The following is a 27,128-nucleotide window of genomic DNA, read 5'->3' as shown; positions in this document are numbered from 1 at the left end:
ATCTAAATTTCGGATTCAGGATTTACGCAGTTGAAGTGAATGATTAGTATAATTAAGCACCGATTGATTCGATGGGTTAATTTGGATAATGAAAAGCGTAAAACAATAGTAAAAATGAACATTTTAAGAAATAAAAAAATTGGAGTGATTAGACATTTAAGCTGAAGTACAAGGCATGAATGGGTGATTCATTTACCCTTCTTGTGAAAGTATAGGGAGGGTTGTCGGTTGGAGGAATTATTGACCTTTCGGCATCTAATGATGACGAGTACTATAATTGTATAGGAACTAGAATCCTGAGACCTTAATTTAACTTCTCAAGATGGAAAACAATCAGAGCAGAGTATTCTAAAAAAAGAAAGAACAATGTAGCATTATTTTCTCATCATTCACATCGCTTCTTTCCTCTTTTGTTTTCCCCAGAAAGAGTCACTATTTGTTTTTCCCTGTCTCAGTTTGTTATCTGATCATTTGTAGAGAAAAGCCACATGGAAGTGTGTGTATGTACAAATTCTCAGTTGCAACTTGCTATAAAGAAAGAACCTAATGATTATTGGGCTGCCGGAATTGATCAGGAAAATGGAAGGAAGAAAGAAATTTTAGGCCAACCAGATGAAGGGTTTTTTCTTGGTGATACTGATAACATGGATTCTTAATTGAACAATTATTATAATATTTGCATGTTTGATTTCCAGGATTTCCAACTCGGGTAGGTATAAACAATTCAGCACCTTTCTCAACGGTTCCACAACTAGACAAAGCCTGGTAACCCCCAAGGTGCCAAAAGAAGGAAAAGATCAGAAGGAATACTTGAAAGTCAATGAAATAGAAAAAGAGGAAAAAGCAAAGTGGGGGGGGGGGGGGGGGGGGAAGGGGTGAAGAAGAACATGGGAGAGTCCAAAACTACAATAAATTATTTTCAACAGAGTCACCATCTTACATGGTAAAAGGACCCTGCGCATGTAATCAAGCTTCAATAAAGTCAAAAAATGAAAGTGGGTTTGGATTTATTCTTCTTATCATTATCCCACCACCTGCGCAAAGGCTTAAAACTGGTGTATCAGCTTAGACTGGTTCTCTCCCCAAACACTTTAAGAGAGGGAAACGCCCTCCTCATGACATCTGTCGACATTTGGTAGCTTCTTACTTGTTCTCTTGCCCTTGTGCTCATTGTCCCCTCCAATTCCTCTCTTTTGGACTCTTCCCCCCAACTCTGTCTCCGAACCATATATAAACAGAGTCACTCTTCAAGTTTCCACCCTGCAACTCATCTCTAAGAACCACATACATAGTTTCAAGACTCTTCTGGCCAAGATTTCCAAACTTCCATTGCTAGAGCAATGATCCACTCAGACCCACCTCTCCTTAACCATTATGGAGCTCTTTTATGCCGCTCAACTCAATGTGATGAACCTCAAAGCCGGCTTATCATGGAAGAATGCCAACTTCCGTTAATAGACCTTAGGGGTCTAAGCAGTCGCGACGAAATGGTGAGAAAAGCTTGTGCTGCAGCCATTTATAGAGCATCATCAGAATGGGGTTTTTTCCAAGTGGTGAACCATGGCATTAGCCCTCGGCTACTCGAGAAGATGAGGAGTGAACAGGTGAAGTTGTTCCAAACACCCTTTGAAAGGAAAGCTAGTTGTAGACTTCTGAATAATTCTTACACGTGGGGAACTCCTACGGCCACTTGTCCTAAGCAATTCTCCTGGTCTGAGGCTTTCCATGTCCCTCTTACCAAGGTTTCAGATGAAGCTTGTTATGGAGAGTTTACGTCTTTAAGGTACTACGTTATTTCCAGTTGATTTGGAGTTGGACTCATCTCAAGGTTTAACTTGTTTGCATTGCCAGGTGCTAACGTATAACATGTTTTCCTATGATTTTCTACAGGGAAGTGATGACAGAATTTGCAGCTGCCATGTCAAAACTGGCAAGACTTCTTGCAGGGGTTCTGACAGAAAATTTGGGCCATGGAAAGGAAGTGATCGACAATATATGTGACGAAAGCACTTGCTTCCTTCGCCTGAACCACTACCCGGCCTGTCCAATATCTCCGGAGATTTCTGGTTTAGTGCCCCACACTGACAGCGATTTCCTAACAATCCTTTGTCAAGATCAGGTAGGAGGACTTCAACTCACGAAGGACTCCAAGTGGGTGACTGTCAAACCTAACCAAGATGCTCTTATAGTCAACATTGGAGACCTCTTCCAGGTAAAAAAACCCAAACCATACAAATCCAACTTCTTGAGTGGAATCAACATTTCCTTCACTATATAAAATATTTAACCAAACGGCAACCACAATAAATACAGGCATGGAGCAATGATGTTTACAAAAGCGTGGAGCATAAGGTGGTGACCAATGCAAAGATGGAGAGATACTCAATAGCTTATTTCCTGTGCCCCTCTTTCGATTCCTCCATCGGGAGCTTCAGAGAACCTTCCGTTTACAGAAAATTTACCTTCAGGGAATATAGAGACCAAGTTCAAGAAGATGTAAGAAAAACTGGCTATAAGGTTGGCCTTCCAAGGTTTCTACTTAAGGGCACAGAGGATTTTACAAGAAGTAATAAGGAGTCAAATACCAGACTATATATCCCAAGCATCACAGCCAACAGTTAAAAAAGATGAATACTACAATGCCTCTTGCTGCCAAAGTTGTTAGCCTTTAGGAATCTAATTAGCATAATTTAACAAGCAGAATCCAGAAGTGTTAAGACATTTTCCAGAGAAACTAATGTGTGATCATTGTACTAAAAAGGTTTTGTAATCAATAGTTTATATAACTTTAGTCCTTACATTGCTTTCCTCTGAGAAGTAGTACATACTACTAGAATTTTATGATCATCTTTTCTAATTCTTTAACTATGGAATACAATCATAGACTATACCTGCCCACCGAATATTCCGACACTTATTCTATAAGAATGTTTACAAATGATTGAAAGCCCAAGATGCCTGCACCTTTTTACTAGCTAAAAGCCTAAGGGGGTAGGCAAATCTTTCTCAACTAGCAGGAACCCGCTATTTCAACTTTACATGGTATAAGTATAATCTGCGGCTGATACCCTCTTATTGTATCATTATTAAAAAAAGTCTTAAACCCTAAAAGAATACTATACTCCTTTATTTAATTAAGTCTCTCATTTTTTTATTATATTCAAATGAGTCTTTGAATTTTTATTTTTAAATCAAACAAACCCTTCAACTCAAGGAATTAGATTTAATGCTAGTCATCTCTTTTTTCACATGATTTATGATGTAACCACGTGATAAAATCAAAATTCACAATCGTTGATCATCGACGACATTAGATTAAATATAAAAAAAAAAAACCGTCTCCTGATTTCTATTCTTTTATTTTTTTTTAATTTGAGTCTAAAGATGTAGAATTTTTAAATTTTTGATTTTTTTTTTAGATTTGGAGAAAAAGAAAAAGATTTTAGGAATATTGTTTTGATTCAAAAAAGAGGGGAAGGCGAGAACTTGAAAAATGATTTTTTTTTTTTTTTTGTGATTCCGATGCCGATTGACTGACGAGTTACAACCTCATCCACCACCATAATGTGTCACTTGCCACCTTACAATCTCATCCACCGTTAGATTCGTCACCATGTCAAGTGATCGACAACAGTTATTGAGACTAACAACAATTATATTTCCATTAATGGCTTATTAAACTTTAAATAAAAATTAAAAAATTTATTTAAACGTAATAAAAAATTAAGATCCTATTTGAATAACAAAGCTATACCCTAAATGAAAAGTAAATCCTGACACAAGTTAAAAAAGAATAAAGGCCAAACTAAGAAGATTAATGAAACCAATCCGATGATGAACAGATCCTACGCATCATGTCTAAAACTGATCTCAAACAAATGCACGTGGAGGGTTGAACTAGCACAAAGTATTTTAACTCCAATTAAACAAAGTAAAAAAAGCAACCTGGCACACCATACCACCCAGGATTGCAATGATTTAAAAGCAAGAAAATACCTTGTGGACGTCAATTCACATTTTGTGATTGTAACTCCACTGCACCAGAAGGACCAGGCATAGTGTTTAATGATCATTGCATCACATGGCATGCTTTCACACCAAAGTGCTTTCAGTGTTAGTACAAATTCTGGGACTCTGAATGCATTAGTTCAGGCCGTTTTGTCACTGCTCCTGGATGACATTTCAAAGACTTAGTTTCACTGCTGGAACGGCTGAATGCTCATCAGCAGTTTATTTTTCGGCCTAAGCACGTGTATCCTTGCAAACTAATAAAGCATGTGCATGCTGCAATGAGTATCAAGTCATAAAATTTATGGAAAAAGAACGAACCGAACCAATATGAGGTTGAGTGCAGAATTCTAATCAATCACCATCCGGTATATTCAAACTCAGACATTAACATCCATCCCACCCACCTTCACCACAAAGACAAAAGAACTAACATACAATGAACCAGGCTAAGTGTTGAATCATAATGCATAATGCCGCAGAATGACACTGGAAAGATTCATTGCTAAATGCTCAACAGCAGATTGGCAAGTTTTCACCAATCATCATGCAATATATGATATAACCTTGGGCATAGGAGATCCATCCCAGCTTCACCCCAAAGACAAGAACTAATGCACAAACAAACTAAAAAGCATTGATATGTTCTTGTACATGCATCTTTGGGGAGCAAAATCATTCTCCCATTGAACTAATCCATTTATACTTAGTCGTAATACACTTTTCAACAAAGTCCAGAGCATTTTCACATCTTGTAAGAATCTACATACATGAATTAAGGAACAATATAATTGATGTCTAAGCATAAACTGACAGCATAATCATTTAAGTTTTAAACCATCTGAATACTTACTTCTTTGTAAGAGTCAAACAAATAGTATATCCTTAAAATGGTTTTAAGCTTGGCAATAAGGCATTTGAATAAACTATTTGCCCAATATATATCAGATATAGGATACTAGCTACGTCTATCACATGCAGGCTGAGGTCACAATGCAGCAGGCTCCAAGATGTTGTTAGATATTATCATAATTCGTAAGTGTTTTTTTTTTCTAATTAATTAAGGTTAGTTAAACTCTTGCTGACCTGACACTTACATAAGCTAACTTCAAAAATAGCATTATAAAGTTGCAAAAGAACTTGTCACTTACATGAGTAACTTCAAACATTGCATTTCAACGATAGGAAAAATTACCAATGACTAGCATAAATTGGGAAACAATTAACAGTGTATCATCATGGTTATGCGCTACTATTCATCAAATTGTTGACATTACCAAACAAAGCATTTTTATTAAACTTAAAAATGGTATCACAAAAGCCTACAAGTTACCAAAATTTCCAAAGAATGATCAAACTAAAAGTGAGATAAAAGCTTCCGTGGACATAATAATTATCATTCAACCGCAATTATTTACAGATTTAAATGCACTTAACTGGAAGGATACTGCTCAACCAAAATGCACAATAACCTTTCACCTAGGCAGCATCACAAAGTATAGATCCCCACTGTACACAGTCCATGTATTATTCCTAAAACCATAAATCAGATTATAGTTTCTATAATAATATTACAGTAAGTTTTAGGTGCAAGTCATTGGTGTCCTTCAAAAAGTTGTAAACTCTGATTCATCTAAAACATTACAGGCAACATTTTCATGAATAATAAAAGAGAACGAAAAGGGAAAAATGACTAATTCTTTGCCTACTGGGCAAAATTACAAGTAGTTTTCATTAAATCTTTACAATTTAAAACAGAATTTAGCAACATGAAAGGCCAGATCTTACACATTGATACTTGAAAGACGCTTTGTTCAAAAAGAAAAGTTACACATAATCAATTACGTATCATTGTATGGAGTCAGCTAAAATAGTATGAAAGAAAAAAAAAAAAAACCCCAAAATACCTAGCATGCTGGTAAGCTGTACACTTTATAAACAATGATAGGCCAATGTAATAAGGTGCACCTAACAGACCGACACCACAGCAAAGATCTACTTAAAATGTCCTTTGGCAACTGTGGCACAATATATAATCAAGAAGATCAGGATTCGCCTTGGATTTCATGCTTATATCACAATATGAATAGTTATTAACATGCCTTGTGTTCTTATTCAATCAAGTAGCATTGCTACCTTATCCCTAAGTGTGCTCTTCTTCTTCGTCAAGGGGGCTGTTTCTTCTTTAACATCATTCTGACTTCCCTTTCCTAATTCGTTGGCAAATGCCAGATCCTTTGTAAAAAATTCAGTCCTCTTCTCCTCCGCGGTTTTCTTTAATAGAGGACCTAAAAACAGATCCAGCATGTCCTGAGCAGGATCTCCTGTTCTGCTGGTATTGATGAAGCGTTTTTCACCTGCCAGACTTTGAGTTGAATCATAAGTTGTTTCATGAGCAGGAAATCTTTGGTTATCATCAATAAGAGAACTTTCTGACTTGGTTTTGGAAGAAGCTGTGGTTGACAATTGCCTTCCAAATTCACATTCCCTAATTGATAATTCTTGCAGCTCTACGCCCTTATCAGCTTTGACATACTGTACATAAATTAGAGCAAATTGAGATATTTAATGCAATTTTTACAAAAGTAAAATTTCTATTTCATTTTAGTAGTGGTTGTAAGAACCGATTCACTGCTTGATCACTCAAATCATTCTCCTTGACCAATAGTAATGTTATGAACACACAATTGTATCAAAATTTAAAGACAAGAAGAAATACAATTATCAAACTTTTTTCCCTCCTTTAAAAATAGCAAAAAGCTCACCTCTTCGGCAATGCTCAACAAATCTTCTGGAGTCAGTCCCATGTCATCATCAGATGGAGATGGGATTTTACTATCCTTGCCACTTCTCAACCTACCACTCGTTGCTTTTCTTTTTCGCTGAAGAGAAGACTCCCGAACTTGTTTTTCCTGAAGCCCAATACTCATTTTCTTGTGTGAAGCAGTTTCAACATCACATGTTTCATCTTGTTGACTAATTTTTCTTCTCCTCTTCTTGGTTTCACCATTTTCACTAGGCAAGACAGCTTTTTTAGGCTGTTTTTTGGGCTTAGAATTGCCAGAGACAAGTCCATCCCCATCCTCTTGGATGCCACTGCTTTTATCTCCGCCGTCAGGCTTACTTGCCTTACCCTGCATCCACAGCGGCAATCGCCGTCTAGTCCCCTCACCACCACCAACTTCAACCATTTATTTTTCTTCCTTATTACAGGTTAACAAACCGCTTCGAAAAACTTCGAAACCCGAAGCTCCACTTGCTATACAAGACGAACAAGTAAAGCAACAAAACGAACACTACCCTGCAACAACAAAAGTGGAACAAATTTTAGTAACATTTCCATGACAGCAATGATCATTTTAACAATTGAAAACAGTGAGACAGTGAATCATAAAAGAATTAGACACCAATTAAAACGTTAAAAAATTACTCCAAAACTCAAATCAGAATCAATTTAACGTTTACGAAGATTGAAATTCCATTCAATTCCATTCTTTTTCTTTATTCTTCCTACATTTAAACCAAAAACTGAATTTCTTCAGGACCATAATCAAGAATCACCGCAATTATTACAATGAAACTGAAAGGAAAAAGAGAAGAACAAAAAAAAAAGGAAATTGATACTGTTTAAGGGCTTTGACGTACCTTAGCCCCACCGTCGACAACACCCACAATCAACCGACTCCATCTACCCGTCCAGAATTCGAGCAGCAAAGAGTTTTCCTTTTTGTTTTTCTTTTTCTTCCGTGTTATGGAAGATTTCGAACAAAACATTAATTTGTAATTTTTTTTTAAGGTCATAGGTGTCCAACGGTCGGGTAATTCAGAAGGCCCTTAGGACCAGTCCAATTTTAGGCCCAGTTTGTATTTACTATTAGGTTTGGGTTTTAGGCCCAAACCTACTGTGTCCCATATCACCCCCCGGCAAACACGTGAAATCCAGCTCAGTTGGTATCAATTATTAGTCGTTAGCATAGATTTTCAGTTCTTGGCGGTCCACCAAAATTTCTCATTGAACAGCGACAAGCATTTCCATTCCAACATTTTCATTCTGGATCCGAGACACAGACCCTGAGATATTTCAGTGTTGCAATTCGAAAAATAAATATAAATTAAAAGAAAAAAGAAGCAAATTATCAATGGCGGCCTTTATCAAGCTAGAAGATTCCCCTATGTTTCAAAAGCAGGTAACTCAAAAAGTTCTCCACATTTTCGTTATTACTCATTTGTGAGTCCAGAATTATATTTATTTTTTTATTTCTTTTGATTTCCTAGCCAATCAATCGCTGCATAATTATTCTTTTTGAATCGGATTGTGATACAAATTCTAACCGTTTTAGTTGAATGAAAATCAGTTTCAATTGATTTTTTTTAAGTGAATAATCAAAATTCGATTAAATCCGTTGTTTGGATCCGCCGTGGTTTTGTTTTTTGGTTGAATCTGTGCTAATTAGCAGTTGTTTATTCCATTTTTTATTTATGAAAAAAATAGTGTTGGTCAAATAATGGCTTATTTTTATTTTGCCATATATAAATAGACTTCATGATTTCATTGGCATTATTTTTTTTTGAATTATGAAAAAAAAAATTGGTTCTAATATGTTTGTTAATTGAACAGCTATGTTCTTTAGAGTTCACGGCTGATGAGTTGAAAGACCGCTGTCAAAGACTATACAAAGGAAGTAAGAAGTTTATGTATGTATCTCTCTCTCTCTCTTTCTCTCTGTATACGCACACACACACACACATACATATACATATACATATACATGTACATATATTTGCTAAAACTTTTACTTGTAGCATTGGATTTGCTTTGTCAATCTGTTAGAAATGCTTGGATTTAATTCATGTCAATCATAATTTATCTAGGTTTTGTTTTTCATGCTAGCAAGTTTTTCTTATAATATACAGAATTTCTATCTTTTTCACTCTTAGTACTAGTTTTGTACCTTTGATTACTATTTCTCTTGCCTCTTCCACATGATACTACCTGACAAATATTCTAAGTGCCCTGAATTCTACATTGAAAAACAGCAGTTTTGTATGGGTTCAAAATTTGGCCTCTGATGCCAATGTATCTTTGTTATGGCTGCCTTCTTTCCCTTAACATCTGACTTCCAGTTTGTCCTTTCTCCCCTGTATTGTATTATTTGTGCTACAATAATAATGTGGACATGATTAACTTTATTGCTGACAACCCAAAAAAAAAGGGGAAAAAGGGTTCACATCAGCAATTTAAATTGTAACAATACAAAAAAATTAGCTAAGATTTCTCTCTCTGTTTCTGTGTATGTGTATTTGTGTATACATTTATTCATTTCTTTATTTTGCTGTATCTCTATTTCTTTTGCAGGGCAGCTCTTGGAGAAGCATATAATGGAGAAACTAGCTTTGCTGATTCTTTAGAAGCATTTGGTGGTGGACAAGATGATCCTGTTAGTGTCTCTATAGGAGGTAGTCAATGTGTCTTCATACTACTTTTTAACTACAATGTTAGCTCGGTTGTTTTGTACAAATGAATCTTAATGATTTTGATTGGGTTTAAAGCTTTCATTCTAGTGTTACTAGTTTTGTCAATTACCGGATCATGAACACAGATGTGCATTTGACTCTGCACTGTGTGTGGTTTTTACTGCTCAGTGACTTCTGACAAGTAAATTTCTGTGCTCAATCAATGGCAGAAAGCCAAAAACTATTAGACAAATTTGCTTTTTGGGTTTTTGCATATCAAATTCTATTGAAAGGCGATTTCTTTTTCATTGTTTGATTTACAGTTGAAGCCCTTATGTTCATCTTGTTAGAGTATAATGTATTTAGAACATAAAGGAAAGAAGTGTTAGGAGATTCCATTGGGTGGCAAATGAAGTTAGTTTTCAGATCACTTGGTGAATAGTTAGAAGTATGCACTCTTATTCACAGTGCTAGATATGGTGAAGCAGCATATTGGACCTTTCTCACTTTAAAAGGAGAGGTCTTGGGTCTAAACAAGATGGGGGGATGAATGGATACATCTAGCCGTTCAGCTTACCTTAAAATATTCTTCTTCATTGAATGATGTCCCCCTGTTCCAGAGTTAAAAGTTAGGTGAGTAAATTGAGGTTTTAGACTTTTAGGAAAATGATTTTAATAATTTCTTAGGGAGAGGGAGGCCTTTGGAGGAGTGTGACTGGTGTAAAATATGTTGTAGGAAGACATTTAGCAGTGAGGCTGAATTATATGGGAGAGCACAATGGAAATGAGAAGCTTCTGTAAAGTTAGCTTTTCCATCTGGTTCAAATGCATATATATGGAATGCTTATTTTCTAGAGGATGGTGGAGAAATCTATTATACCATTATGAATGACAAATGAAGCTTGTGTTCTTACTTTGTTTGGTTTAGCTGTGGAAGGAAGCTACCTGTTAGTTGGGCTAGAGGATCTGAGTTCCCTGTGACCTGACTAACCTCGGACTGATGGAAACTTCCCAAAGTTGAACCAGGAATATTTTCTGTCAGGCGCTATGACAATGTGCTGATGGTGGTGCTAGTAAAATATTTTCCTCAATGAGTGCCTGGAATATCATGGTGTCTCTTAAGATCTTTGTTTGGAAGCTGGTTGGAACCATATTTTTGGGGATTTTAATTGAATAGAGATGGCATACGGTATGTGGGCGTTTTTCTGAAAACAAGATGGGTGAAACTGGTCTATGTTTTATTATTTCATTGTTTGGCTGCTGGAAAGAGATGGTCTGTATTTTTTTTCTACTCTTTATTCTGGCTGCCCTACATCTCATCTGGTGGTTGAGTTGTCTTGCTGGAAGAGATAGGGAGATAATCATTTTGGTCCATTAACTTACTAATTAGAGGTAACCTCTTTCATTCGAACTTGCTGCCTGTTCCCAAATGTTATAACCTCTGTTCCATTTTCCTAAATGGATATTTTATCAGGTCGTAGTCCACTTGCTTCTTAGGTGAGGTTGAGGTGATTTTGTATGTGTGCCAACTAATATTTTACCCCATTTGTTGTATCTCACACAATTTTACATATAAAAAATTAAAATATAAAATGAAAAGGAATATGATGGGTCTGACTTTCAAAAACAAAATAGCTGCTTGTGATGTTGAAGATAGAATATTCTAGCTGAAAGATTGAAGATTTTACCTTAAGAACTTTTACATGTTTCCCTTTTCTAGGCCCGATCATGTCCAAGTTCATCAATGCCTTTCGTGAGCTTGCTAGCTATAAGGAGTTGCTACGTTCACAAGTGAGTATTAATTTACCATCCAAATAAAATGATTCTTTAATAACAAGGGGATAATTAGCCTTTGTTTCATTAATGCTTATTCCAAATGTATCTATTTACTAGCAACACTTTAGCACATGCTATTTTCTTTGACCAGTAACATTCAGTTTTTCTTTTTCTTTCTTGAATTCATTGTGCATGATTACATAGTGTTTGGTGCCGCAGGTATATGTAGATCTGTATGACATATTCTTGAGTATGTTTTAAAGTTGTGTGAACTAATAAACCATGCGTGAAGGATTTGTTAGTGAGATTAGATTGGAAAATTATTCTTCAGATGTCACAATCACTTTACCTTTACCCTCAACATAAGTGTGAAAAGTTATTCTTAATGGGAAGATGAGCTTCTAGATGACAGATATCATGTGCCTTTAGAACTTGTGCTTATAGAAACATAGGTGTGTGTATATAAGGTATCAACTCCTTCAACCCGCTTTTAATGAGGAAATAAGCGGCTATATGGTAAAGAGGATGGACTTTTACCTTAGTTATATGCAATCTTACGACATTATCTTTTGAAATTGAAAATAGATTCAATGATCAGATTGTAGCTTCACTCCAAAAAAGTATTTAACATGTTAATTTCTACATATGCAGTTACTTTGTGAGTTCTTTAGTTGCTATCAGATGCCTTTGTGTTCAATCTGGTTAGGCTACCTTGCTCTTTAAAAATAATAGCACTAGTGGACACTGAACATATTTGCTGTGCGTGAAGAGGCTAACAATCTTGAGGCGCCTGCTGCATAACTTAAGACAAGCACTTTTTTTTTTTTAAATACTTCTTATATTTGACAGTCAGTATTACATTTGCCTCCTATCTTGTTACATGCCCGAGAGATTAGTTACTTATCTTATGAATGTTCTTTTTGGGATGCTCATGCTCAATTTTGTATCTGAGATTTCAAAGAATACCTGTTACAGGTGGAGCATGTGTTAATTGATCGGCTAATGCACTTTATGACTGTTGATTTGCAAGAAGCAAAGGTAAAGATAAGCTGTTCACTGAAATTTGTTTTTCTAAAATTGCTGATTTGATCATCAATTTCTTTGGAATTGACATTATTATTATTAAGCCTACTTTCTCCAGTCTATATGTGTGTACATTAAACTTTTTAAAATTTAAAGGAAACTGGGTCAGTGAGAGAGGAACTTAATCACTCCTTTGTTGAAAATTTTCGTTGAAACCTTGACTCCATGTGCTTGAAATGGGGGTTGTTAAAGAGAGCCACACTTTCTTTGGATTTTCTTGTAAATCTTTAAATTCCACATTTGTGCACTTTATGACATAGGATGACCAATTTCTGTGAAACACATAACTTTGGTTTTGTAGCAAAAGATTGCTCGTCATGTTCTTCATTTTTTTGTCTATTGATGTGATATGTTCTGATTAGTTAAGACACTTTTGAGGAGGCCTTACCTCATTGAAATCTTTCCACCACTATAAACAATCCTTCACATCGCACTTTTGAGGTCTTTTTACTTCTATAGTTTAGTATTTTCATTTTTTCTTGTCTTCCCACCTCCTTTTATTTCAACTTAAATGTTTGACGCTTCTTCCTTTTTTTTTTTCTGATTATCTGTTACCACATTATGCATTCATGTATTTTGCTTCTAGCCTAAAAAAATAGGTTTTATTTGTTATTTTTTGAACTCTAAGTAAAAATGTTACTTTACTTTTGCCATGTACTTTTTTATATTAATTTTTCTTTGTTTCCTTTTTTATCATCTTTGGAAATGAAGCCCTTTCTAACATAATTGAGCAATCCTCCTTGGAATCTGAAATTCAGAATGTTGAGGAAAATATAGGACCCTCAAATTAATGGAAGAACCAATGATTGAGCCATATGATGTTCCTTTTTTGCACAAGAGATATTACAGTGTTTCTTATCCAATTTATGGCATTACTAAGTCTTTTAGGAGAGATTGTATATTGCCAACATAAGCACTCATTGTGGATGAACATAATGGATCTACATGTTCATAAATGTGGAAGCCAAATATTTTCAGGATTGGTTGAAATGCGTCCTTAAAATGCATTTAATTTAGATGGTGGGACTGTGGGAGATTGGGAGGTAGCAAAAAATCAGATGAAAAACGTAATGGTTGCATTCATTATTGAAGAACTCAACATTTTTTAATAACTTTTCTTTCTTGCTAATTAGGGTAGAGTCTAGAGCTAAATTCATGTCTTCATTCCCCCTCCCCTCCCAATTTGTCTCATAGCTTTTATCCTCTGTCTTTTGCAGGAGTCTCGTCGGCGGTTTGACAAAGCTATCAATGCATATGATCAGGTATTAAAGACAATTAAAACTTCCTTTCTGGCTTAATTATTGAATTTGGATATCAGTAAGGGAAAATACTGATTATTTAAAATTTTTTTGTAATGCATATTTAATCATTTAGTCATGTAGAAAACCTTTTGTATTAATGACAGTTTGGATCTCTTCATTGTCTCTCTCTCTCTCTCTCGGTGTTCATTTCTTCTGTGCTCTGAAATCTAGATATCCCTTGCAGCCGACAGATATATTGCTAGTTTACTATCTTGAACATTATGTGGCTAACATTAATGAAGATGTCTCATTTCTAAATAAGCTCTCCAATGAATTTACTAATACAGGTGCTGAGAATATAAATGTGATGCAGATGGATATGCCTTGTAGAAGTTTTAACATTATAGACATTAGAAGCTTCATGTTCCTGATTCCTGTAAAATATAATGCTTTTCACTAAATGGTCTGTAATGCCACTCTGCCAGGCACGTGAAAAGTTTGTGTCATTGAAGAGGAATACACGAGGAGATATTGTTGCTGAGCTAGAGGAGGTATGCTCTTTCCTTGTTGTGTAATTATTGACTTCTCGCATGTTTTTAAAAAGGTTGAGAGATGCCATTCTTATACTATCCTTTGTATGTTTCACTTGTTCTTTCATTATAATGCTATACCGAATCTGGTTCACTAATTAGTTTACAGATACTGTTTCAGTACCATTAAAAAGAAAAAGGAAAAAAGAAAAGAAACCTGTTTCACTGGACCATAGATTATGAATCTGAAATTTTTTTAGCTTGTAATTATTGCAATCCTCTATGTTTTTGGAACTATATATCCTGATGTGTTGTGTCTACTTTCTTGACAACTTACATGAATGATTGATTTATATCTTTGCTTACGTGCATTTCAAGAAATTATGCTTCCAGTTACCAACTAATTTTTGCATAATCCGGCCTTTTCTGCTTAGAAGGTCCATTACTTTGTTTCCAGTATCTAATAGCTCATACAGGGTGGTTTTTGCTAATAAAGGCATTATTTGTTCACATTATACCATATCATTATCCCATCCCTTATGTTGTGTTTTCTTGATAACTGTCCAAACTTGTCTGCAGAGTGGAGTTGTCTTTTCATCATAAAATTAACCTTGCTTGTATTCTGAGTTGAATTGGATTGGATTTTGTTTCTGACAGGATCTACAGAATTCAAAATCTGCTTTTGAGAGAAGCCGCTTCAATTTAGTATGTTAACTACAGCTACAAATCTCCCAGTTTATTTACTTTAAAGTTATATTTCCATTTTATTTCATTCTTCATTTGGTGACTTTTCGTTGTGCTTTAAGGAAAACAGGTAAATGCGCTAATGAATATAGAAGCAAAAAAGAAGTATGAGTTTCTGGAATCTATAAGTGCAATTATGGATGCCCATCTTAGATATTTTAAGCTGGTTTGTATTTCTTTTTATAATTTGTTTCTTAATTTTTCTCCCTAGACTGAGTTTTTTATACAAGTCATTGTGTGTGGACTAAATATGATTGATTTCTTTTTGTCATAGGGGTATGACTTATTGAGCCAGTTAGAGCCATTTATTCACCAGGTAATATTTTATCTTTTATATCATAGAAAAATGAGAGGAAGGTGTTGTTACTACTGTCCAATTAATTGGATTATTTATTAACTGAGGGTTGTTCTTTTCCATGATGTTAAACAAGTTAATGACATGTAGTCAGTTGAACCATTGATTTTTGGAAAATTCTCCACAGAAGAGTTAGCACTCCGAATAGCTATGAGTATAGTGTTGGATGCTTGTATTGGCGATTATAAATGAATTTTGATTTACCTAAATAATCCATGCAATTATGGGAACACTTTCTCTTCGTATAGAGACTATTTATATGCATACTTCTTCCTTATTCTCTTTTCTGTTTGCAAGCATATGATTATTCATTTATTTGTGAATGTTCACAGTTACAATGTGTAAAGAGATAGGCACAGACACAGACAGAGACAGCTTTGTGTTGTGTTTTATTTTATTTTTTTTGGGAGATTCCATTTCAAATGACACTCTTTGTCTGTGTAAATGCATTAAAATTTATCATATGCTAGAACCATCTAGTTGTGTACTTAATCCTTCTTTGAGATTCTTGAATTCTTTCTGTTAGATGTGCATGTTGTGTGTAGAATCTGTGGACGCTTGTCATTTTGAATTTTGAACAGGTGGCTTTGTGATCCCATGCCCTTACCCTGCCTGTCCTTGTCATTGAATCTAACATAATCTGATTCGATTGCTTTGCTATAAGGTCTCAATTGATGAATGCATTGACTTTTCTATAACAGGTATTGACATATGCTCAACAATCAAAAGAATTAGCAAATGCTGAGCAAGATAAGCTTGAAAAGCGTATACAAGAATTCAGGACTCAAGCTGAGATAGACAGTTTGCGAGCTTCTAGTAACCTAGAGCCTTCAACAAGTGCTGATCGCATTCATGTTATTGGCATGAATTCGGACAAAAACATAGAAGCAATTATGCAGTCCTCAACAAATGGGGAGGTGAGTGATTGATCTTCATAGTCTTTTTCTTAAGCTGGTATTTTCATATTGGCATCATCTCTATTTCATCAATGGTATTACTTGGAGAAATGGAATAAACTTCTTTTTTTCATTGATTTGCAGGTCCAGACAATCAAACAAGGATATTTGTTAAAACGTTCTTCAAGTTTGAGGGGAGATTGGAAGAGGAGGTTCTTTGTACTTGATAGTCAAGGGACTTTATACTATTATAGGAATAAGGGTATCAAACCAATGGTATGTTATATTACCTTTTACTGTCATTGGTTGATCTCTTTTAATTATTATTGTTGATAATGGGGACATGTACCTTCACCTGGATTTTAGTGTTAATGGTTGCTAATTTATGCTTTTGGCAAATTTGAGGATGTTTGACATAGATAATTAAGTGCTTGTATGGTTTTATTGCACTACGACAGTCTTTTTCTGACTGAGAGAAGTAGAGAGAAAAGAAGTGATGGAGAGAGATGATTAATTCGTTTTGAGATAGCAAGCTTAGAAGAGAACAGACCAGACCTATCATTTCTCTTTGCCCCAATTTTCATCTCTCCAAATGTGGTTTGATTGGCAGAGCAAAGAGACTAGTTAATGTAATTCTACTTGGTTTTTCAATAAAATCCAATAGAGGTAGTGACAAAATGTGTGTCAAAAACTCTATATCTAAACAAGAGACATTGAAATTTATATCACGTCACTTATTTCATTTCTTTACTGTCAGTCCTCATCTCTCATATTAATTAAAACAGACGGTAATTTTGGATATGCTCAAAATGGTAAAAAGCTGTATCTACCTGAAAAATTAAGATATTTAAACCTTCTTTTTCAGCCAGTTCTTCCAAAGTGTTTGAGCTCAACTGTTTAGAAACCTGCATGGACTTACTTTATTCTATAATTGAAATTAAATATTATAGAGGTAAGGTGCATTATGTTTCTTTTTTCTGGTAGAAAGAGAGAAAGAAAGGCTTTTAAGTTGCACGAGTATACTTTATCATAAACTTTTGATTTGCCAGTGGGGTGTGCATTACTTTTCTTTTTACCTGTAGATTGATTGCTTGTTCAGTTGTGTTTATAGGTAAAGCTAACTCTTATGCATAATCTTTTGACTTCTAATTGCTAGGAACTTATTCTTTAAGATAGCTAGAGCAAAAGTTCTTATAGGCTGTCCAAGTATCTAGCGCCTAATGCTATTTCACATGTTTATTATTGTATATATGTATATGTTTATACATGAGTGTTTATGACATTGGCAACCTGAAAGGCCACTACATCTTTTTAAGTGGTTCATTTTTCCCCTAATAGAGTGTTCGGTTTAGTGTTTTCTCCTTTTGTACATTTCTATTTTGAAATTGCTTAGATATTCAGATATTTGAATTGATTTGAAAACCGACAAGCATGATATGTATAGATAGAAGATTGCATGCAAGAGTGGGTTCTATGAAAGAAGTATTACATAAATTCTCTGGTTTTACAGAAATGTGATTGAAAAATGAAACATTCATGAGCTTATGTTGTGAAAATGATCTTGATGAGGCATGATATTTACTTTATTTGCTTTATTTCCAGGGCTCTCACCATCATTACACTGGTTCAGCTGAACAAAATAGTGGTGTATTTGCTAGATTTCGTGCAAGGCATAATCGGTCATCATCATTTAACGAAGAAACTTTGGGCTGTCATACTGTTGATCTTCATACTTCAACAATAAAGATGGATGCAGAGGATACAGATTTACGACTTTGTTTCAGAATTATATCTCCACTGAAAACTTACACATTGCAGGTGATTTAATTGATTTTGGTCATTGTAATTTTTTCACTTCACTTTTGCTGAACTTATCAAGGGGATGATCCTAAAAATAGCAAAGTTGCAATATGACACATTTAGCTGATCATAAATAGTATGTATAGGCTTAGTATATTGTTCTTGCTGGTATTGTTGGACATTTGCTTGTGACTTAATGTGTACTATCAGTTCTCTTATGAAGCCTTAATTTTAGCTATTTAAGGTTGACTAAAGTTTGAACCCCTGATCTAATGTTGCAAGATGAAGGTACTAGGCACGTAAATGTATTTTGCTAGGTTGCTGTTTTAGCAAGGTGTTGAACAGTTTATAATAAATCACTTTAATATCTTCAGGATTGAAAAAAAAATTGGAAAATGGAATCAATTTCCGTAACAATTTTATAGAATGGAATTATTTGAAAGATGAAGCAGGTTGTATAGCCTCTCCATATGTTGCTAGCATTTATTTTCAATGATACAGAAGATGCCAGTGCGAAATCAGAATCAAAAGTACCAAAACTGAAAATTTATACTTCTGTTAGAATAGTAAACCCATAGGATCAATGACATGATGATTCTGCCAGTGTATGAGCTTGAGTTTAAATGCATTGCAGACATTTTGAGATAGATAAAGGGAAAAAATCACTACAATTCACCAAAGGAGTGCGAACAAGGCTAATTTTAACAGAACAAATGATCTAATGCACCAAATATGAAAATGAAAGAAGTTTAGTGAAGAGACATGAGGAAAGCTGGTGATAAGTTGTTTTGATACATTATCCACTAGAAGTATCTGGACAGTTTGGAATGCCATAAAAACAATTTGACGAAGTCTAGAAATGTGTGGAATTAGAGTATTTGTTGTAAGGAGGTCCTCAAGAAAATCCAAAGAAGAAAGGCAGTTGCCCTTGGTGAAGCCCTATTGAGATTAAAAAATGATTAGGTTATGTGGCGCTAACTTGGTTGACAAATTTGTTTATTTAGATTTTAATGACTGAAAAATGCTTGATGAATGGAGGAAGTGTACAATAGTGCTGATTTATAAGATCTGCTGTGATTTTCAAAGTCTTTTACTTCTTTTTTGGATAAGCCTGATTTTATCAAAGTTGCTCTAATTATGCCCTTTCCTGTTTCGTTATATTAATGAAAGCAAAATTGGAATGGAAGTGTTCCTAAACAATAGCTTTTATTCCTTGCTGCCTATAACTTTGCACTCCCACCAGCATAATATGGTGCCCCTAAAAAGAGCGAGAAGCATGGATGAAATTCTCTCGTACAAACTTGAGTGTGAAACAAATTATTCAATTAGATCTTGAATTAGATAATTGAATATAAGGAAAACAAAGGACAATATTTTTCAAACTTTCTAAATTATGCTCGAAATTGATGTTTTCTTTGTGATTTTTATGCTATACTTTTTGTCAAACTGGTTCGGGCAGGCTGAAAATGGGGCAGATAGAATGGACTGGGTAAACAAGATAACTGCGGTTATTACATCTCTTTTGAATTCTCATATCCTGCAGCAGGTACTTTTTTTCCTTTTAAAGCCATTTTTTTAAATGATATTGAAAAAGTAATTCACATGAAATTGTTACTAACACTAATTTGTTTGTCTGTTGTGGCTGCATCATGGAAAAAAGCATGTGGACAATAATGATTATGCTTGCCGAGCTACTTCTGATGTTAGGTCACTTGATAGCCTTGGTAGTTTAGAGATTGACTGGATAGGAAACAGAGCAGAGCCTGTTTCTTCAGTCTTTAGAGAAATTCCTGGAAATGATATTTGTGCAGAGTGCAGTGCTCCTGAACCTGATTGGGCATCTCTCAATCTTGGCATATTATTATGCATTGAATGCTCAGGTGTTCATCGGAATCTTGGTGTTCACATTTCAAAGGTGCAATTTGTTTGAATTTATGGCCTCTTTTTTTTGCTTGTAGTATTTGTTAATTTTTGCTATAATCGTTTTGAATTTATATCAATAATCAACATTTGGTCTTCTAGCTGTTTGAGGTCTATTAGAAACATGGAGCTCATTCCCTTGATACCACTAAAAATTAGTGTCCACTGTTAGCTGATGTACCTTTTTTAAGCTTCCAAAATTTTATTTCCATAGCAGGGAATTGAACAGTATTAGGTTGCCGCTTCTTACTATTCTTGGTATTGTTGTTTTGGATATTACACTTTCCACCTTTTACTTTCATGAAACTACACTAAATGCATATACCATGTCTTAATTATTACTACCTGGGCAATCCGTGTGCGCAGGTAAGAATTCCTCCATTTTAGATGACATATATTAGATTGTTGAATTTAATTTCACATTATCGCCTTTTAAAGTGCCTAATTCCCTTCATATCCTACACGATTGGGTGCTGCACCAGGCTGTTATGCAATTTCAAACCAGCTTCTATACTTACAACTGACTTTGCTGTCACTGATTTATAAGTAGTTTGCCCATATCTGGTGGACAATATGAGTCATGCTGTTAAATTCCTTACTCTGAATTTCATGAGTTGAATGACAGTTTGCTTACTATTTTAAGTAGCAAAATAAGGAAAATTTAACAGTCAAAAGAACAGATAGGAGGGACCAGGCAGATAATAAGGTTTCATTCATTTTAAGAGTCTCCAATAAAAGAATACTTTTCTACTTTGTGCAGGTGAGATCTTTGACGTTAGATGTCAAAGTGTGGGAACCTTCAATCGTGGAATTATTTCGTACTCTGGGCAATGCTTATTGTAACTCTGTATGGGAAGGTTCTCTCCTTAAGAATGAAAGGTAAGATTTCCTCAGGTTAAACAGCAAATAAAATGCTGCTATTACAAATCTGTTAATTTGTGAATGCTATTCCATTGGCTAATTGTAAATTTATAATTGTTTATATCTCATAGAAGCATCCAGTGTTAAACATATGGTATAGAAGATCAGGCAAGGAAGAAAATTAATTTGCTTTATTATTATTATTATTATTATTATTTATTTTCTCAGCATTAAGTTTGCTTTATTTGTCTTCCTATCTTGTTAAATATAGATTTTGTATGATTGGGGCATTGTTTTTCTCTATTATTTGTTTCTCAGAAAACAAATTTTGTATTTTTCCCTTTTCGTATGTTAGTTTTAATGTGATATCTAAAAATCTTCTCTAAATAATTTAAATTAGGTTAACATAATATCTTAATTATGAGGAAGTATAGAAATCCTATAACCTTTGGTGGTCTTTTTGTGTTCAAAAAATAGTTTACACCTAAAACCACTTTTGTCATTATTTGAAATTAAAAATATTTATGCCTTATAGATGATAAACAAAATTATCATAACAAGTAAGAATTCTTATTGAAACAACGTTAAGGAGCTAAGTACAAAAATAACATAATGTCTATTAAACATGTTGTCTCTTGAGAGAAATCATGGTCATACTTAAAAATACACTGATCCAACTTGTATAACATTTCTTAGCACATGGATCAGCAGCAGCTTTATGTTTACACATGCTTAAACTTTGTCATCTCAGATCTTCCGAAATGTAATTTATAAAAGTAGGGAACAGTTCATGAAGAGATGTCCCACTCCTTCGTCTAGTCATATTTTTGAAGCAACTATTTTTCATTACCATTTTTTTTGCCAACAAGAATTACTGTCTAAGATGACATTGAAGTGTTAAGTGAAAGGATTGTTTCTTATCAATATATTTAATTCTTATGCTTTATCTTGAAAATGATGAGCTTTTAAAATGGAAAAAGTTGTCTTTTTTGTTAAAATAGTATTTAATATAATGAGGGTATATTTTACTCTTTTTGTTTTTGAGAAAAAAAAAATCCCCTCATCCTATTTTGTTTTCGTTCTTGTCTGCATTAATATGACATAGGATAAGAGTTATTGCATCCTTTTCTCTTCCTTATTGCACCCTTTTGCCCCTCATAACTAGTGTGTCAAATATGCCCAAAAGGTTCGCTGTTTTTGTTAGTTATGTTAGCTTGATAATCATCTAAGTTGTTATATGTGAATTTGAGGAAATGAAAGATGGTAATGGTTGAATTGATGATTGGTAACTGGTTAACTGGATAGCTTCATTTGTTTTCTAGTAGCTATTGATACAATAGTCTGCTTTCTAATTCCTGTTGGATGTAATTCTTTGCAGAGTGGATGATACAAATGCTATTAGCACATCAATTATAAAACCATGTGCCAAAGATGCTATTTCCCATAAAGAGAAATACATTCATGCTAAGGTATTCGGTTGCATTTTATTTCTCTTGGTCTCCATGCACTGAAATTCATGTTTCCCATCTATGCATTGCTTTATTTCCTTCTTCTTCCTTGTCTCCCAGTCCTCCTTGCATTGTGCCATTTAACTCATGGGGTGGTTGGCTGGGTTTTTAGTCAGCAGGGATCTTCTTCTAGCATATTTGCTGCTTGAAGTAATAGCAGGAAAAAAATGTGGTATTATTTAAAATATTAGTCTTCTGCTACTCGTAATCACTTCTACATTGATCTGTGGATTATTTAGCTTCTTATGCAAGAAAGAAAAGGATCTTTCTAGGACATTATGTGTTACTCTTCATATTTTAGATTATTTCTTGTTGCTTTCTCTGTTCTATATGCCTGAAGTTGTATTTAAGCTGAAAAGCAGGTGCATAGGCACACATACACACCTATCCCTTTAGAAAATATGCCAATTATCGTCAATGAAAACACCATGGTGTTTAGATTAGTCTCCATGGTGTTTAGATTAGTCTTTCATCTCTCACACTGCTATGATAAGAGGTGTGAATTTTAATACAAAGCCTAACATCATTCCTTGCTCTTAACCAGTATGTAGAAAAATTGCTAATCATCAGAGATGGAACACTACCTGGAGTTCCTCCTAACTCAACAAACATCTGGCAAGCAGTTAAGACGGATAATTTACAAGAAGTATATCGTCTAATTGCAATGTCAGACACCAATATCATCAATACCACCTTTGATGATGTTGTTAGCATTGAGTCGTATCACCATATTGATGCACAAGATTCATCACTTGATAGCCACAAAGAGGAAAGGAAACAGTATGATCCATCAGCCTGTCAGAGAATCAAGGATTCAAATGACCCAGGGAATTGTCTACAAGGTTGTTCAGTGTTGCATCTGGCATGCCAATGTGGCAATCCTGTGATGGTTGAACTGCTGCTGCAATTTGGTGCTGATATAAATATGCGCGACTTCCATGGCAGGACTCCTTTGCACTATTGCATTTCTATTGGGAACAACACATTTGCAAAGCATCTACTAAGAAGGTAGGCTGCATATTTTGCATAAACACTTACGCATAAGAAATCTGAAAGTTCAGACAAATAGACGTGTCCTAGCCTGAATGTTACTAATTTTAGCATGGCCTCCAACCCAAAAGTCAATATTAAGTGAGGGGACCTTTTTCTACATATGCCCAAGATCACTGTAGTACACCTCTTGCATGGGACTCAACATACACCTGCACCATGGGACAACTCTCTTGCCAATCCTAGCACCCTTGTCAGGGTGAACCACACCGGGGTTTGATGCTGTGGTGCCCCTGTCCGCATGATAGTATTCTTAGAGTGGCTCTGATACCAGTCACAAGCTTGGGCCTCAACCTAAAAGTTTATGCTTTTAGGTTAAGGTGGTCAACCCTTTATATATGTCTAAGATCACTTTAGTACACATATGATGTGGTCATGTCTAAAGTGGTATTAGAGTCATTTTGGGGGTACTATCATGTGGACTCGAGGGTACTTTGGCACTGGATCACACATGGTGGTGTGAATCCCCTTAACGAGATGTCATTGGTCTAGAGGGCTGTCACGTGGTGTAGGTGTGTGCTGAGTTTCATTTTGTATGTGTACAAGCTATAAATAATGCTTACCATATTAAAATCCTTACTTTATATACATATATACATATATGTTCCTAAATCTGGAGATGGAAGCTTTACTAGAGTAGATCATACCAAATTATTCATTAAACCTATTTCATATGGTTAACAGACTTTCATCGTTCAGTATCTTGATTTCTCTGCTAAAATAGTGCTTGATAAAGAGGATTTATATAAGTTAAAGATTGCCTTCGAATGTAATACTGCAGCATTTATTAGTCTCATCTCTCTTGGCTAAGTGGATTTAATTTGCCAATACTACACAGAGGTGCTCGACCATCAATTAAAGATGGTGGGGGATTAAGCGCATTAGAGAGGGCTATGGAGAAGGGAGCAATCACAGATGAGGAGCTATTTATTTTGCTCAGCGAAAGCCAGTGAAAGAGACTTGGTTTCCTCAAATGTGTAAGCCTGCTTCTGTTCCCGTGATTTTCACTTATGTTGGCTGTTGTTGCCTATTACCAGAATAAGAGCCTTTGATCCTCTTCGAATCTGTTGACGTTTTCTACTGAATTATTTCTCCTATGCTTAAAAACTAGATGCAGTCTTGAGTGCTAATTTGCTCCTGTTGTGCTTCGAATGATTTTTTTTTCCTCTGTTGATTGTATTTTCCAAATTTTTACAAACTAATGTCTCTAAAATTCGGGGGAAAATTAAATTTGATGGTCAGTTGGTTGTATGTAACAATATATTTAAGGCATAATGGCCAATTTTCCTTGATTGTTTCCTGAATCCAGTTTCAGATTATTTAAGCATAGCGAAAAGTTATTATGTTGTCTTAAAGTTTGCTGCATGGGGTCACAGAGATTGGGCTCTGTTATCTTGCAAAGAACTTAATACACACACACACACACACGTGTTAGCTAAAACACCCTTCATCAACAAACTTAAAATCCAATGAATACTACAATTTCATATGATGTTCCAACCATGAAATTTGATTTGCAAAAGAAATCACAAATGTATCTAATGATTTACAATGGAAAGTTATTATTAGGTGCAATGCAGAGCCGAACTCTTTTTCCTTTTTTAGAAGCAGAGGTGAACATTTTATGTACCCAAAAAAAAAAAAAAAGTCTTTCTCAGCCTTTCAAATGCCCAAAAGAAGAAAAAACGAAAATGCTTGAAGGAGCAAGACCAAGCCAAAATTTCCAACGGTTATTATTTCTTAGCAATCATCCATTGTCGCTCAAAATTGCAACATCATCACCAGCTAACCAAACTAAACAGCTACAATCAGAACACTTCTCCAAAAATGTGTACAAAACATAAAATCACTAGATATATCGGACATGAAAAAAATTGTTTAAATTGAAGGTTTGATAGCCGTTTCACCATATAGCAAATGATCATATCTTGTGAGGACTGAATTGATCTCCATAGTCCAATGGAGGAAGAGCAGCTTTGTGCACATTCCCTCTTAGTCTCTTTATCAATTTCTTAACAACTTGTTTTACCCCCTCTGACCTTGACATTTCCACCACCAACCCTTTTAACCAGACCTTCCATGGCTTCTATAAAGGGAGAGCAGCTTCAATTTTGCCCCATGACTCTAGGGCATCCCCTTTAAGCCTCTTTTTCATCTTCTCAACAACTTGCTTAGCCTCCTCTGATCTTGACCTTTCCACCAACCCTTTAACCAGACCTTCCATTGCCTCAAATGGAGGAACCCACTTCCTCTTTATAGATTCCATACTCATTTCCAAAGCCGAATCAAACTCTCCTTCCTTCACCATGCTCCTAAGCAAAGTATAATAAGTAAATGAACAAGGCAAAACATACCCATCACTCAGCATCTTGTCCAAAACTTTCCTAGCCGATTCCAAATCCTCTATCCTACAAAATCCATCAATAATAGTATTGTAACTAGCAGAATTCGGCTTCACCCCTTTCGAAACCATCTCATCCAACAACTTGTTAGCCCTAGCACATTCCTTACTCTTACAGAACCTCGAAATCCTATGATTATAAGTAGTTAAATTGCCCTCTAAACCTTTCCTGGAAACCTCTTTCATAGCCCCATCAAATCCATTCTCATCCCCATTCTTCAAATAACCACCTAACAATATATTATAAGTAGCAATATTAGGACTCACATCCATTTTCTCAACCCATTCGAGTGCGGATTCAAGCTTATTCTCTTTCACAAACGCTTTCAAAATCAAGTTATGCGATACAACACTGGGCTTAACGCCAAGCTTTTCAGGAATTGTCTTAAAGCTTTCGTAAATTTGCTCAAACATCCCATTGTTTAGATAAACTGTAAGAATAGCACAAAGGGATTTTTCGGATACAATAGAATACCTGTTTTGACACAAATCTTCGAGGGTCTGTAGTGCTTGCGGGACCATCCCCGCATTTGAGTAAAGCATAATGAGACGGATCCAAAACCCTTCAGACTTGCGGGCAGAGGCATTTTGAGAATGGAGCTTTTGGGCTTGGAGGAGGCTGTCCACGAGGTCGAGGCGGTTGGCACGAGCTAGCTTGCGGATGGAGAGGTGGTAGATGGGGCGGTGCCGGAGGAAAGTGGGCAAATGCAAACATTGTTGGAAGATTTCTGCTAGCTTTTCAGGGTTTTTTTCCGATATGATGGCAGATTTCGCGGCTTTGAAAGAAGGAAACGGAGGGTTTGGTTTTTGAGTTTGAGTGGAGAACAATGATTTGGGGATTGCCAGTCTTGGGTTCTTGAAGATGGAAGCCATGTTGTCTAGTGCTGAAGCTGGGGGAAATGGGGGAGAGAGTAGGGTTTTAGTATCCCTTCGGAAAAAGGAAAGAGAATTTCCAAAAAGGTGTATTCAAGTTAAAGTAATACAAAAGGTGACCGTAATGGAAAGTTTATTATTGTTTAGTGTAGAAAGTTTTACTCTTTTGGGGCTAGGTTGATTTGGGGCACATGGCCCAAGCTTGCAGGAGCTTGGGCCAGAATCCAATCTTTGCGGGGTGATGCTAAAAGGGGTTTTTTAAAAATATTTTATTAGGTAGTAATTATTTTAAAAAATAAAAATAATTTTGTGTTTAATAATTTTATTAAATTTTTTCAATCAAATATTTGAAAGGACATTCTTATTAACATTTTTAAATTCTTTTAACCTCTAAAATCTCATTTTAGCTTTTTCATAAGGTATTAAATACTTAATTTCTTGAGCTTTTACTATAATTATAATTACTATCGCTTTAACATATAAAAGTTACTAGAATTTGGTACACCCATTATGTGGGTGAAAGAGGTAAAAAAATAGTGTTTTAAAAACAGAAAATAGGTTATGTAAAAAGAAAAAATGGGTAGTTTTATTTTTTAAAATTGATTTTTTATAAAAAATAAGAAAACAT

At 35.1% G+C, this 27,128-nt stretch overlaps 4 protein-coding genes across 4 annotated transcripts; 2 read left to right on the top strand and 2 right to left on the bottom strand.

Moving 5' to 3' along the window:
- Window positions 964–2,767, top strand: LOC18610057 (gibberellin 2-beta-dioxygenase 8). The gene is made up of 3 exons (XM_007045504.2): window positions 964–1,783; window positions 1,891–2,212; window positions 2,314–2,767. Exons 1-3 carry the CDS (start codon window positions 1,341–1,343, stop codon window positions 2,620–2,622), a joined length of 1,074 nt encoding a protein of 357 aa, XP_007045566.1. The 5' UTR covers window positions 964–1,340; the 3' UTR covers window positions 2,623–2,767.
- On the bottom strand, window positions 5,692–7,775 carry LOC18610055. The gene is made up of 3 exons (XM_007045500.2): window positions 7,654–7,775; window positions 6,774–7,309; window positions 5,692–6,543 (listed from the first exon to the last, which is right to left on the bottom strand). The coding sequence occupies exons 2-3, from the start codon at window positions 7,197–7,199 to the stop codon at window positions 6,124–6,126; spliced, it is 846 nt and encodes a 281-aa protein (XP_007045562.2). The 5' UTR covers window positions 7,200–7,309; window positions 7,654–7,775; the 3' UTR covers window positions 5,692–6,123.
- Window positions 7,974–24,534, top strand: LOC18610053 (ADP-ribosylation factor GTPase-activating protein AGD4). Its single transcript, XM_007045496.2, has 19 exons — window positions 7,974–8,195; window positions 8,627–8,703; window positions 9,365–9,465; window positions 11,183–11,253; window positions 12,214–12,276; window positions 13,539–13,583; window positions 14,048–14,113; window positions 14,750–14,797; window positions 14,907–15,002; window positions 15,111–15,152; window positions 15,893–16,108; window positions 16,232–16,363; window positions 17,690–17,905; window positions 19,347–19,433; window positions 19,548–19,802; window positions 20,568–20,686; window positions 22,047–22,137; window positions 22,721–23,184; window positions 24,065–24,534. Exons 1-19 carry the CDS (start codon window positions 8,148–8,150, stop codon window positions 24,177–24,179), a joined length of 2,352 nt encoding a protein of 783 aa, XP_007045558.2. The 5' UTR covers window positions 7,974–8,147; the 3' UTR covers window positions 24,180–24,534.
- Window positions 24,751–26,618, bottom strand: LOC18610052 (pentatricopeptide repeat-containing protein At1g61870, mitochondrial). The gene has a single exon (XM_007045495.2). It carries the CDS (start codon window positions 26,498–26,500, stop codon window positions 25,313–25,315), a length of 1,188 nt encoding a protein of 395 aa, XP_007045557.2. The 5' UTR covers window positions 26,501–26,618; the 3' UTR covers window positions 24,751–25,312.

Source organism: Theobroma cacao, chromosome 2 (genome assembly GCF_000208745.1).
Source record: "Theobroma cacao cultivar B97-61/B2 chromosome 2, Criollo_cocoa_genome_V2, whole genome shotgun sequence".
Taxonomy (NCBI): Eukaryota; Viridiplantae; Streptophyta; class Magnoliopsida; order Malvales; family Malvaceae; genus Theobroma; species Theobroma cacao.
This window is presented reverse-complemented; position numbering and strand designations above follow the sequence as displayed.